We start from the raw sequence: 14997 nt of genomic DNA on the forward strand, positions 1-14997 counted from the left end.
GTACTCACCAAAGACAGTTCTTGCAGGGACAGATTCCCTATTTAACCAGAATGATACTTGTGAGAGAATGACTGTCATAATGCACGGCAAGTACGTCTGAATTACGAAGTAACCAATTTTTCTTTTCAAGTGAAAGTGAGCAGTCATAACCACATATTCACCTAGAAATTGAAAAAGACTGTTAGAATGAAACAGCTTACAAAATCTCGGCTCAAGTTATATACCCAACAATTTTCGACAATTCATTCATATACATTATGAACACCACAGAATAACATTAAGGTGGAATAAAATCAAAATATTAACAAAATTAAGGTTGAACGCATCGAAAGAAAATGCAAAATTAAAAACCGCGGAGGCTGTTAAAATGGAATTCCTCGTATATGTTGCAAAATATACTTGGTGAATAAAGTGTGATTCTGATCAAAACTAATATGATGAAAATGCTTGGTATCGTCAACAGAGAGAGAAAATGAACAAGCTTTTTTAAGGTGAGAGGGGAAAGATTTAATAGAAATATTAGGAAGAATCGAAACAGATTGTGATGGGCGTGTGGAATGAGCTGCCAGAGGAGGTATTTGAGGCAGTTACTGGAACAGTATTTAAAAGACAGTTGTACAGGTACAAGGCTAGGAAAGGTTTAGAGGGATATGCGGGCAGGTGGGGCATCTTGGTTGCCATGGACAAGTTGGGCCAAAGGGCCTGTTTCCTTGCTGTCCATCCTGGACTTAGCTCACTGTCCAGAGTTGCTCCTGAGGATCTTGTACGCCCACATGTGCTTGTTCCAGATGTGGAGAGCCTGGTGAATTTACATATCCACTGCTGATATGAAGTGGAGAGGGCTCCAAGTACTGAGTTGGCATTGGGCCAAAGGGCCTGTTCTTGTGCTGCACTGGGCCATATTCTATGTAAATTGTCCTGTTAAATATTCAATGCGAATATGCGACATATTCAAATCATTTGCTATGTCGCTCTTCCAGGGAGATGCTAAATGCATTTCGTTGTCTCTGTACTGTACACTGACAATGACAATTAAAATTGAATCTGAATCTGAATCTGAATCTAAATGTTCTAATACATAGACAGCATACATTTCAATGTGCTAGCAGTCAAAGGCTTTTCTATGGATTGTTACATATATCTCACCAGAGGCACTTAAAAATTATCCATAGAGATTTAAATTATTGAACCAACCATAATTACAACTGAATGTTTGTTTAGTTTAGAGATACAGCGTGGAAGCAGGCCCTTTGGCCCCGGGAGTCTGTACCAACCAACAATCACCCATGCACGAGTTCTATCCCACACACTAGGAAGAATTTTGCAGAAGCCAATTAACTTACAGAGCTGCACGTCTTTGGAATGTGCAAGGAAACCGGAGCACCCGGAGAAAACCCACACGGGGTCACAGGAAGAACATACAAACTCCACACAGACAGCACCCGTAGTCTGGATCTGACCTGGGTCTCTGGCGCTGTGAGGCAGCAACTCTACCACTGTCCTACTGTGCCACCCTTCACACTTCACACATTCATGTCTTTTCTTCATTTGAGACAACCTTCCAGTATTTAAGAGACTTTTGGATAAGCATATGGATAGGCTGGGAACGGAGTGATAGAGAAACATAGAAACATAGAAAATAGGTGCAGGAGTAGGCCATTCGGCCCTTCGAACCTGCACCGCCATTCAATATGATCATTGCTGATCATCCAACTCAGTATCCTGTACCTGCCCTCTCTCCCCCTGATCCCTTTAGCCACAAGGGCCACATCTAACTCCCTCTTAAATATAGCCAATGAACTGGCCTCAACTACCTTCTGTGGCAGAGAGTTCCAGAGATCCACCACTCTCTGTGTGAAAAATGTTTTTCTCATCTCGATCCTAAAGGATTTCCCCCTTATCCTTAAACTGTGACCCCTTGTCCTGGACTTCCCCAACATCGGGAACAATCTTCCTGCATCTAGCCTGTCCAATCCCTTAAGAATTGGATTATGGATAGGCAGATCAGAGTTAGTCTTAAGGTTATGTGCAGCACAGACATTGTGGGCCGAAGGGCCTGCTCCTGTACTGTACTGTTCTATGTTCCAGATATGTTTTTCTATTAAATGTTCGAATACGTAGTCAGATGACTGAAGGATCAAACCTTTTAGACTAAGATTATTCATAGAATACCTTGTCTTGGAGAATGAAACAGATTGAACATTGTATTTGCTCTTTTGAACATTTTGAATTTTTAAGCCTGACCTTTTGGTAAAATTTCTCATGGAGCTCGGACACCACTGACTCAAGCATCATGTTCAGCTGAGACTTTCAAACACTGCTGTAGAAGCAGGAGAATGATATTCGATTTTTATAAATTTAATATATTTCTTGATTCTGTATAAGAAGGAACTGCAGATGCTGGTTTACACCAAAGACAGACACTAAATGCTGGAGCAACTCAACAGGTCAGGCAGCCTCTCTGGAGAAACGGAATAGGTGACGTTGAGGATCAAGACCATTCATCATTCTGTCCCCTGAAATGTCACCTATTCCTTTTCTCCAGAGATCCTGCCCGACCCGCTGAGTTACTCCAGCGTTTTGTGACTAAATTCCTTGATTCTGTTGTGTTAATTGCTTCAAAATCAAATCTATGAAATATCATCACTCCTGGACCTCATTTGAAATTGTACATTTTAGTTGAAAAACAATCCTTTATTATAAAATGCTTAAAAAAAAATGTATTCTATATTTAATGTCGGTGAATTAACCGGGTAAAATTGTAAATTGTCCCTAGTGTGTAGGAAAATAGGCAGGTCCGTTGTTCGGAGAGTCCAGAACCAGGGGCCACAGTTTAAGAATAAGGGGCAAGCAATTTAGAAACGGAGCCGAGGAAACACTTTTTCTCACAGAGAGTTGTGAGTCTGTGGAATTCTCTGCCTCAGAGGGCGGTGGAGGCCGGTTCTCTGGATACTTTCAAGAGAGAGCTAGATAGGGCTCTTAAAGATTGCGGAGTCAGGGGATATGGGGAGAAGGCAGGAACGGGGGCACTGATTGGAGATGATCAGCCATGATCACATTGAATGGCGGTGCTGGCTCGAAGGGCCGAATGGCCTACTCCTGCACCTATTGTCTATTGTCTATTGTGTGTAGGGCGTGGGTGGGACAGTGGGATAACAGGGAACTAGTGTGAACGGGTGATCGATGGTCAGCATGGATTCGGTGGCTGAATGACCTGCTTTCATGCTATGTATCCAAACTACACGGCAGCCAATAATTTAACATAAGGCGAGGAGTTTAAAATTTAATAAAATACGATGAAATAAATTTATAATTGCTCTATTTTAAAAATAAACCCATAAACATCTGATTAGCTGTTCAAAGAGAAAAATTATTAAAGATGATATGATGAACTAACAGTAAAGTCCCTGTCCCACTTAGGAGACCCAAACAGCAACCTCAGGTGACCTTGCCCGCCACCCAAAAAAAAAAATCAAGGTCGAGGTGACCTGCAACCTCCTACCACCTCCCACACATATGTTGAAAACCTTCCTCGACTATGAAGAAAACCGGCTTCGACTAGACCTGCGACTAAAAAATGATCGATTTTTAAAACGGCAACCTAGTTTTAGTCGAGGCCAGTTTTAATCATGATGAAAAAATAGCAGCAGCCTAGATGAAGCCTCGACCACGCGGAAACCACTTTCGACCATTAGGGAGAGTGACCAAAACCTCCGGTGATCTCATGGAAACCTTGGGTGGCGGGCGGGCAAGGTCACCAGAGGTTGCTGTTTAGGTCTCCTAAGTGGGACAGGGGCTTAAAAATTGCAGACATATTCGCCAACAGTAAACAATATACCAACCTGTACTAGATTTGATAATGAGTTTGCCGACACTTTGTCCCATTAAATCATATTGATTGAGTCGAGAACCATCTTCAGCCACAACCACTGATTGAGAAGCTCCATGTGTCCATGTATACACCACCTCCGATATTGTGTAGGCATCTGTTAGAAAGCAGATGGCGAACAGGACTAATTATCAACTCTCTTTGCAAAGTGAAAACATAGAAACATAGAGAAATAGGTGCAGGAGTAGGCCATTCAGTCCTTCGAGCCTGCACCGCCATTCAATATGATCATGGCTGAACATCTAAAATCAGTACCCCGTCCCTGCTTTTTCCCCATATCCCGTGATTCCTTTAGCCCGAAGAGCTAAATCCACAGTAACTGTGTCTTTTATTTTTGCAAACCCAAAATGTCACCCATTCCTTCTCTCCAGAGATGCTGCCTGACCTGCTGAGTTACACCAGCTTTTTGTGTCTAAAACAGGATTGCACAAATAAAAACCGTGGTCTCGCAGCAGTTTGTTGGACGGTCACCAAAACCTCAGAAGTTCCACACAACGATCTTTGAAAGAACTGCAGATGCTGGAAAAATCAAAGGTAGACCAAATAAATGCTGGAGAAACTCAGCGGGCGAGGCAGCATCTATGAAGCGAAGGAATAGGTGACGTTTCGGGTCGAGAGATTTTTCAACATGATAGAAAATGTCCACGAGAGCCCCGAGTACTGACGAGTGGCCATTACCGTAAATCTCCGAGTTCGAATCAGGGCAAACTCGAGTGAACTCGTGGAATGAACTCGTACCGTGGGACAGGGGTTTAAGTCAATGGATACGGCAGAGACAGACAGACATATTCTTGATTAGTACAGGTGTCAGGGGTTATGGGGAGAAGGCAGGAGAATGGGATTGAGAGGGAGAGATAGATCAGCCATGATTGATTGGCGGACCAGACTTGATGGGGGGGCGAATGGCCTAATTCTTCTCCTGTCACTTAGGAACTTAGGAACTTTTGAACTTGTTTCAGTGAAGGATTTGAAATGAGAGAACTGTTCTAGTGAAGATGACATATCACAAATAATTTGAAAAAAAAACACAATTTAATTGAGAAACCACAAAATGTTGCTGGTTGACAAAAACATTGGTGGGAATAACAGATGGGCCAGCACCTCATATTTCACTCGGGCAGGTTACAACTCAGCAGTACCAGCCATGATTTCTCTAATTTCAAGTAACCCCTGCATTCCCACTCTTCTTCACCCCACCCCTAATCTTCCTACTAATTCCACTGTTCGCATCCTTGTATCCCATTGTTGACTCCTCTTCTCCAGCTAACAATGAAGAAGGGTCTCGACCCGAAACATCACCTGTTCCTTTTCTCCAGAGATGCTGCCTGTCCCGCTGAGTTACTCCAGCATTTTGTTTCTAATCATGGTTTATTTAGGGCTCCACCCTTCCTTGGTCATCTGCTGCCGGCCCCTGATTTGTTCTGGCCTCTTCCTCCCTCCAGTTCCCTCCCCTCTACTTTGTCTGCACAAAAGGTCCCGACCCGTCCTTTTTCCCCCAGAGATGCTGTCTGACCCGCTGAGTTAAGGGCCTGTCCCACGAGCATGCGACTGCATGCGGCAAGAGCGACCAAACCGGAAGCGGGGGGCCGCGCGGATGTCGAGTGATCCCGTACGAGTTGACGCGAAGCTCGAGCGAAGTCCGCGGGAAGTTCGCGCGTGATGTACGGCGACAAGACGCTGCACACGCCCGTCGAGACGCTGCGCACGCCCGTCGAGGCGGTGCGTACGGCCTCAATGCGGCTGCGGGCCAGCAGGCCGTTGCCGCACGGAATTTTTGAACAGTGTCAGTTTTTCGGAGCCCCGCGCGATGTCGGGACCAGCTCCACACAACTCCATACGGCTCCGGCGATCGAAGTGGGACCGGCCCCGCGAGGCCGTACGGCTCAAGCGACCACGTTAGGTCGCGCTTGCCGCATGCGGTCGCATGCTCGTGGGACAAGCCCTTTACTCCAGCACTTTGCGTCGATCTTCGGCCAAGAATAAGATTGGTTTCATTTTTTGCTTACTTGGTGTGACTGACCGAGATGGATTTCATTCCCCGTACACATTTGCCATCACATTAATATTTAATATTGTTGTGTTTCAAATTTAGGTACCTCTCCTCTGTGCAATTATTTGCATTCTGTATGGGTGCCAAACCAAGTGGAGACTTACAATTAAATTAATTTCCTCAGGATAGTGGTCCCAGTTGGTAGCAGCACAGCCAGAGAAATGATTCACCTGGGTCCATTTGCCACCGAAGAACTCATATCTGGATCAACATGCTCCATAATTTGTGGTTTTAGACCCCAGGGAACATTAAGAAGCTAAATCTACAGCTTCGAGGAAAATATTATTTGACTTCAGTCCAGTCCGGGATGCAGATCAATTACAGGGAGAATTTGTTTCGCAAACAGTAGCTGATCAAATTTTGCAATGTAAGATAATAAAATAAAATGTAGATCCTGTGCATTCATCTTAGGAGAATAAATACGATGAATTGGCTGTGGAGGTCATGTCCATGAATATTTTTAAGGTGAAGATTGACAATTTTTGATTAGTACGGGTGTCAGGGGTTTTGGGGTGAAGGCAGGAGAATGGGGTTAGGAGAGAGAGAGAGATAGATCAGCCATGATTGAATGGCAGAAACATAGAAACATAGAAAATAGGTGCAGGAGTAGGCCATTCGGCCCTTCGAGCCTGCACCCCCATTCAATATGATCATGGCTGATCATCCAACTCGGTATCCTGTACCTGCCTTCTCTCCATACCCCCTGATCCCTTTAGTCACAAGGGCCACATCTAACTCTCTCTTTAATATAGCCAATGAACTGGCCTCAACCACCTTCTGTGGCAGAGAATTCCAGAGATTCACCACTCTCTGTGTGAAAAATGTTTTTCTCATCTCGGTCCTAAAAGATTTCCCCCTTATCCTTAAACTGTGACCCCTTGTTCTGGACTTCCCCAACATCGGGAACAATCTTCCTGCATCTAGCCTGTCCAACCCCTTAAGAATTTTGTAAGTTTCTATGAGATCCCCCCTCAATCTTCTAAATTCTAGCGAGAGGCAGAGTAGACTTGATGGGGCGAATGGCCTTATCCTGCTCTTAGAACCTATGAACCAATGAGTCTTTATCCCAGGGTAGGGGAATACAAAACAAGAGGGCGTAGGTTTATGGTGCAAGGGGAAAGATTTAGCAGTAACCTTTTACACTCAGAGGGTGGTGGGTTTATGGAACGAGCTGCCAGAGGAGGGAATTGAGGCAGGTACTATAAGAACATTCAAAAGACATTTGGACAGGTACATGGATAAAGCAGGTTTAGGGGGATATGGGACAAATGCGGGAAAATGGGACTAGATTAGATGAGTCGGGCTGAAGGGCCTGTTTCTGTGCCGCATGACCCTATGACTCTAAGCAGGCCGAGAAGCCTATCTGAATGAAACCAAACCAGCAATTAACAACCACAGATAAGGATTAATATATTACAATTTTGCAGAAAACAAACTAAAATTTAAATATAAATGTGATTATGTCAGAAGATCAAATAGCATCAACATACTATATACTGTCTAAATATAGAATAATCATTTTTATTAATTACCCAGTTCAAGACCAGCGTTAAACTTGCACTAATGAAATATTCAATTAATTATTATCATTAGGCTTTAGTAATACAGCACGGAAACAGGCCCTTCAGCCCATCGGGTCCGGGCCGACCCCATACACTGTCCAACACACTAGGGACAATTTTACAAATTACCAAAACCAATTAACCTGCAAACCTGTACGTCTTTGGAGTGCGGGAGGAAACCGGAGCACCCGGAGAAAACCCACGTGGTCACAGGGAGAACGTACAAACTCCATGCAGACAAGCAGCCGTAGTCAGAGTCAAAGATGGGTGCTGTAAGGCAGCAACTCTACCACTGCACCACCTTGCCACCCCTTTGCCCTAATTTATGACTGGACAAAATATAGTGCAGCCAGCTCAGTGAAAAAGCTAAGAAATAATATATAAAGTTCAAAATATTTTCTTGATGAAAGCAATTAAGTTAATCATCAAAGCATAGAAACATAGAAAATAGGTGCAGGCCATTCGGCCCTTCAAGCCTGCACCGCCATTCAATATGATCATGGCTGATCATCCAACTCAGTATCCTGTATCTGCCTTCTCTCCATACCCCCTGATCCCTTTAGCCACAAGGGCCACATCTAACTCCCTCTTAAATATAGCAGTGGAAGGTTAAATAGAATCTTAATTACAAGAATTTTCTTTAGAAAGAAAACACAATAATGATATTTCTTATTTAGGTACTGACCTAAAATGATCACTGAAGGACTTAATTTGAGCTACTATTTAGAATTATGATAAATTTATTAATGTTAAATTGTTTTAACATTAATAAATGTATCTGTTTATTGTCTCATACTTGATATGTGCCACTGAATTTAGATCTGACAGCATTTTGGTTGAGAAACTGCATCAGATCTGAAATTATATCCATCAAAGTGAACATCCTTGTACTTACAACTGCCAAACTTCAGAGGACATGCATGGGCATCCATGGGGAAATCTTCCAAATGCATTGGACACTCCGCACGAACTGTCAACCTGGATAAATATAAATAACAGATGGAAAGTAATATTAAAGAGTTTAAAAGCCCTTAAAGTATATATATATATTTTTGTATATCTGAAGAAGGATCTCGACCCGAAATCAAAGCTTGACACAAAATGCTGGAGTAACAGGCAGTAACAGAGAAGGAATGGGTGACGTTTCTTCAGACTCTCAACCCGAAACGTTAGCCATTCCTTCTCTCCAGAGATGCTGCCTGTCCCACTGAGTTTTATTCCAGCATTTTGTGTGTGTCTTCGGTGTATAACCAGCATCTGCAGTTCCTTCCTACACACACACACACACACACACATGCACACACTCACACGCGCACATATATATATATACTGTAATGGAACAATATGTGGAATGAACTGCCAGACAAGATATTTGAAGTTGGTACCATAACAGCATTTAAAAGACGCTTGGGCAGGTACATGGATAGGAAAGATTTATATGGGCCGGGGTGGAAGATTGCAACTTTCACGTGGTCTGCCCTGTTTTCGACTAATGCAATCAACTCGACGTGCACAAACGGAAGATCAAATAGAACAAGTTGTCCTACAACTTTAGGCTGTGCACGCCACACGAAAGAAGAAGATATGGGCCAAAATTAGGACACAAAGTGCTAATCCCAATTGACTGCATTTGCCCCACATTTCTCTAAACCTTTCCTATCCATGCACCTGTCCAAATGTTTGTTAATATTATAATTGTATTCACCTCTACCACCTCCTCTGGCAGCTCTTTCTACATACCCACCATGTTCTCCATGAAAGCCCTTCAACAAGCCAATGGCCAAAAAATGCTGGAGTAACTCAGCGGGTCAGGCAGCATCCCTGGAGAACATGGACAGGTGATGTTTCGTGTCGGGAGCCTTCCTCAGACTTTAACCTATGCCCACTAAGTTTAGACTCCCTTACTCCAGGAAAGACAGTGACTATTTATTTTGTCTGCGCCTGTTATAATTTTATAACCATCCATAAGGTCTCTCCTCAGTTTTCTTCACTCCATGTGAAAGACTGGAGCCCCAGTCTTTGTTATATCATTCAAGGCCTCCAGTCCAGATAATAGAAGATAGACACAATAAGCTGGAGTAACTCAGCAGGTCAAGGAGCATCTCTGGAGAAAAGGTGGCGTTTCAGGTCGGGACCCCTCTTTAGATGCACCTGTATGTAGGAAGGCCTACACATCCAGCCCAGACAACATCCACGTGGATAACTTGTGCACACTCTAGCTCTGTAGCGTGGCAACCAGAACTTCACGTAACACTCCAAGTGAAGTCCAAATAATGTTTTGTACATCTGAAACATGACATCCCAACCTCTGCGCTCAATACCTTGCGAATGGAGTCAAGTCTGAGTTGGATGATCAGCCATGTTCATATTGAATGGCGGTGCAGGCGCGAAGGGCCGATTGGCCTACTCCTGCACCTATTGTCTATGTTTCTATGTTTCTAAGTCTGCTTCACTATTCCGTTCAGGAAAGAACTGCAGATGCTGGTTTAAATCAAAGATAGACACAAAATGTTGGAGTAACAGGCAGCATCTCTGGAGAGAAGGAATGGGTGACGTTTCGGGCCGAGACCCTTCTTCAGACTTCTGAAACATCACGCATTCCTTCTCTCCAGAGATGCTGCCTATCCCGCTGAGTTACTCCAGCATTTTGTGTTTGTCTCCACTATTCTGTTCACCTGTGTTGTCGCTTTCATGGCACCTGCATAGTTGTACCGCAAGGTTCCACACTTTCATTCTCAATGTGAGATTCAAACAGATCTTTTTCCCTAACACCCGTGGCCTCTGCTACACAAGAGGGCTCTAACAAAGACGATTTGTAAAATTGATTTTTGCAGCGTTTTACAATAGCTTCGGATAGACAGACAAGAATTGGGAATGTGAGCAGTGGTGAGCTGGCAAAGAGGTGTCAAGGGACTTAAAGAAATCTACTGAGTATGTAGTGACATTACAATGTGGAGATAGAGAGGGGAGAAAAAACAGAATTGTTGATTGTTGCTTATAATGGTAACAGATTGTGAAATGTTCCTCCATATACAAAGGATGTTGTTAAGCAGTAAAGGGAGCAGGGAAGATTTGTGAGGATGTTGCTAGGACTCGAAGGCTTGAGCTGTAAAGATAGTATTGAGCAGGTTAATACGCCTGTCCCACTTAGGCAACCTGAACGGAAACCTCTGGAGACTTTGCGCCCCACCCAAGGTTTCTGTGCGGTTCCCGGAGGTTGCAGGTGGTTGCCGGAGGTTGTAGGTAGTGGAAGCAGGTAGGGAGACTGACAAAAACCTCCGGGAACCGCACGGAAACCTTGGGTGGGGCACAAACCCCAGAGGTTTCCGTTCAGGTTTCCTAAGTGGGACAGGGGCATTAGACTTTATTCCTTGGAGCGCAGGAAGACGAGGGGTGATCTAAACGAGGTGTATATGATCATGAGAGGATTAGGTAGGGTAAATGCACAGAGTTTTTTTTTTAATCCAGAGTGGGGTAATCAAGAAACAGGGGACACAGGTTTACGGTGAGGGGTAGAAAGATTTAATAGGAACCTGAGTGGCAACGTTTTTACACAAAGGGCGGTGGGTATATTGAACAAGCTGCCAGAGGAGATAGGTGAGCCAGGTACAATCACAACATTTAAGAAACATTTGGACAGGTACATGGATTGGAGACATTTTGAGGGACACGGGCCAAAAGCGGGCAGGTGGGATTAGTAAAGATGGGACATCTCTCTAACCCGTTCAAATACTCCATGGTTAAAACTGACTGGTCAAACAAGTCTGCAATCCATCGAATTTTGAAGGTTTCCCAATGCCAATATGATATTCACGTATATAAAATATTCAATTGGTATATCCAAGTAGAATTTCCCACTGAGATGAATTCAAACGAAAAGTCCCTTTCTTGAAAGTGTTACTTTGTTCTGCAATATACTGTAGCAGTTTTCCAAATCCCTAATGCCCCTGTCCCACTTAGGAAACCTGAACGGAAACCTTTGGAGACTTTGCGCCCCACCCAAGGTTTCCGGCGGTTCCCGGAGGTTTTTGTTAGTCTCCCTACCTGCTTCCACTACCTGCAACCTCCGGCAACCACCTGCAACCTCCGGGAACCGCACGGAAACCTTGGGTGGGGCGCAAAGTCTCCAGAGGTTTCCGTTCAGGTTTCCTAAGTGGGACAGGGGTATTACCACTGCATTGTTTAGTTTCAAGGAAACTGAGTCCTTCCCATTCATTAGAAATATGTACTTTAAATAGATCAGGTTGAAGATCGACAGCTGTCTAAAACCACACTTTCATGATGCACAACTCCACTAACAATAAAATAGTTGAGAATGCAAATAGCCACAGCATCACTGGTATAGAATTTATGTCATGTTTTTCAGAAGCACGACAAGGCATTTAGCATTGCATGAATTATCCCTTGTGGTTTTGGACATAGGCAACAGAAATAAATCATTTTGACTGATCAAACCTGGCTCTCTGGTGCAATGAGGCAGCAGCTCTACGGTTGTGCCACCCTATGGGGCAATCCATAAAAGTACCAAGTACTAGATTTCTTCTCAGTTTTGTCCATCAGTACGGTTCAGTTTAGTCTATATGTCACGTGTACCGAGGTACAGTGAAAAGCTAACCAGCCAGCGAAAAGACAATACATGATTACAATTGAGCCATTCACAGTGTACAGATTAAGGGAATAATATTTAGTGCAAGGTAAAGCCAGCAAAGTCTGATCGAAGATAGTCCGATAGTAATTCAGGACTGCTCTCTGGTTGTGGTAGGTACACAAAAATGCTGGAGAAACTCAGCGGGTGCAGCAGCATCTATGGAGCGAAGGAAATAGGCAACGTTTCGGCCCGAAACGTTGCCCATTTCCTTCGCTCCATAGATGCTGCTGCACCCGCTGAGTTTCTCCAGCATTTTTGTGTACCTTCGATTTTCCAGCATCTGCAGTTCCTTCTTAAACACATCTGGTTGTGGTAGGATGGTTCAGTTGCCTGATAACAGCTGGGATGAAACTGGCCCTGAATCTGGAGGTGTACGTTTTCACACTTCTGTACTTTTGCCTGATGGGAGAGGGGAGAAGAGGGCATGCGACTCATCTTTGATAATGCTGCTGGCCTTGCCGAGGCAGCGTGAGGTGTAACTGGACTCAATGGAAAGGCGACTCATTTGTTTTGCCAGGCATATCCAAATGATACGAAGTTAATGTTAAGTCAGAAGTATGAATTTGCTCACCTCATTGTGTATAAAAGTGTTCCATCGTCAGTTATCCGCAGCAGTTTGTTGGGCATGGTCATGTTGTGAGCCACTGATTTCTTCCCATTGTGGAAGAAGGTATCTGGGGTCCATATTCTGCTGGCCATCAAATTATTTAAACGTAGGATGGTCATGGGCCCTTTGAATTTCAACCTCTCATCCTCCCAGCTCTGACGAAAAAACACGTCTATTGTGTATTCCTGAAAAAACCATCAACACAGTGGCCATCACAGGTCCATTAGAACAGTACAAAGGGAAACATGGTTACTTGCAAGTAATTTTGCTATCAGTAACTAGACGTCCCTCATGACAAAGGGAAAGTGATATGCTTTCTGAATTGTTAAGATGCATATGTCATGTCATTGCTCTTCACTAAACATTATAGAGTCATAGAGTGATACAGTGTGGAAACAGGCCCTTTGGCCCAACTCACCCACACCGACCAACATGTCCCAGCTACACTAGTCCCACCTGCCTGCCTTTGGTCCATATCCCTCCAAACTTGTCCTATCCATGTGCCTGTCTAACTGTTGGGATAGTCCCATCATCAACTACCTCCTCAGACAGCTCGTCACATACACCCACCACCCTTTGTGTGAAAAGGTTACCCCTCAGATTCCTATTAAATTGTTTCCTCTTCACATTGAACCCATGTCCTCTGGTCCACAATTCCCCTACTAACTAAGAAATAATTTGTTCTGTATTGTGAAGGAACATATTATCTCCATGTATTCCGTTGACATAAGCGCCAAGTGCCAGAAGAACTTTGCGTGTCGGGCAGTATCTGTGGAGGGAATGGACAGGTGACGTTTTGGGTTTGATCTCTTCTTCAGACTGGTTGTAGTATGGGGGAGGGAGGTGGAAAAGAGAAGTTGGGGGGGGGGGGGGGGGGGGGGGGGGGGGGAGGAGGTGGGGAGGTGGATGACAAAACCCTCTCAAATGATAGATGGACACAAAATGGTGGTGTAACTCAGCGGATCAGGCAGCGTCTATCGTGAAAAATAATAGGTGACCTTTCGGGACACAACCCTTCTTCAGACGTGAAACATCAGCTATTCCTTTTCACTAGAGATGCTGCCTGACCTGCTGAGTTACTCTAGCACTTTGTGTCTATCTTTGGTATAAACCAGCACCTGCAGTTCTATATTTGTACATGTGATAGGTGGATACAGATAGGGGATGTGTTTGGCAAATGGGTGGAATTTCTTGGGTCTCCATTCCATTGAGCAGATAACAGGTGTTAGAGGCAGGTACACTTATCCCTTTGAAAGTCACTTGGACAGGTACATGGATGGGAAGGGTTTGGAGGGATTAGGTCTCTAGCCCAGAGTAGGCAAATTGATGACCAGAGGACACAGGTTTAATGTGAAGGGGAAAAGATTTAATAGGAATCTGAAGGGTATTTTTTTCACACAAAGCGTGGTGGGTGTATGGAACGTGCTGCCAGATGAGGTAGTTGAGGTAGGGACTATCCCAACGTTTAGACAGGTACATGGATTGGGCAGGTTTGGAGAGATCTGGACCAAGCGCAGACAGGTGGGACTGGTGTAGCTGTGACATGTTGGCCTTGTGGGCCGAAGGGCCTGTTTCCACACTGTATAGCTGTATGACTAGCTCATGTTACCTTGCTGTATAAATCTATGACTGTCACTATGACTACGCTGACTGGCCTGTTGGAAACCTCGCTGGAAACGGTGGAACATATGAAATATGCATGGAACAAATTCATATTCTTCCCAAAAAGCTGACATGTTGCATCAATTCAGACTCGTTTTGTAACGGGCGAATATGATAAGGGTTGTGTTAGCTCTTAAGGCTAACGGAATCAAGGGACATGTGGAGGAAGCAGGAGCGAGGTACTGATTTTTATTTTTGAATGATCAGCCATGATCACATTGAATGGCAGTTCTGGCTCGAAGGGCCGAATGGCCTACTCCTCCACCTATGTTCTAAACATTTCAAAGCAATGGAGGAGTGACAACGCATTTCAATTGAAGGTTGCACGCTGACCTATCTAACAGCAAATATAAATAAAAGATAGCTCGGATCGATACGTGCATTAATTGCCAATCTTATTTATTGTTCAAAGTGAGAGGTAAAATATATATTGACACTTACCATGTCTGTGTCTGAAACCGGCCCAAAACTTGTTACGTAGATATCCGTCTTGACTCTTGTTATGCGCTCTGACAAATTACCAAACGTAGTTTTAGTTTAGAAGATCCAGCGAGCAAACAGACCCTTCGGCCCAGCGAC

The 14997-nt window shown here is 44.1% G+C and overlaps 1 protein-coding gene across 1 annotated transcript in view; it reads right to left on the minus strand.

Annotated features, from left to right (window-relative positions):
* LOC116978239 (gamma-aminobutyric acid receptor subunit alpha-1-like) overlaps positions 1-14997 on the minus strand; it is a 30681-nt gene that overhangs the window by 5303 nt on the left and 10381 nt on the right. The window contains exons 4-8 of the mRNA XM_033029237.1: positions 14860-14927; positions 12721-12941; positions 8397-8479; positions 3843-3986; positions 9-161 (exon numbers count right to left, since the gene is read on the minus strand). Of these exons, the coding sequence (XP_032885128.1) occupies positions 9-161; positions 3843-3986; positions 8397-8479; positions 12721-12941; positions 14860-14927 (669 nt within the window). The remainder of the gene's footprint in view (positions 1-8; positions 162-3842; positions 3987-8396; positions 8480-12720; positions 12942-14859; positions 14928-14997) is intronic.

This window comes from Amblyraja radiata, chromosome 11 (assembly GCF_010909765.2).
Source record: "Amblyraja radiata isolate CabotCenter1 chromosome 11, sAmbRad1.1.pri, whole genome shotgun sequence".
NCBI lineage: Eukaryota > Metazoa > Chordata > Chondrichthyes > Rajiformes > Rajidae > Amblyraja > Amblyraja radiata.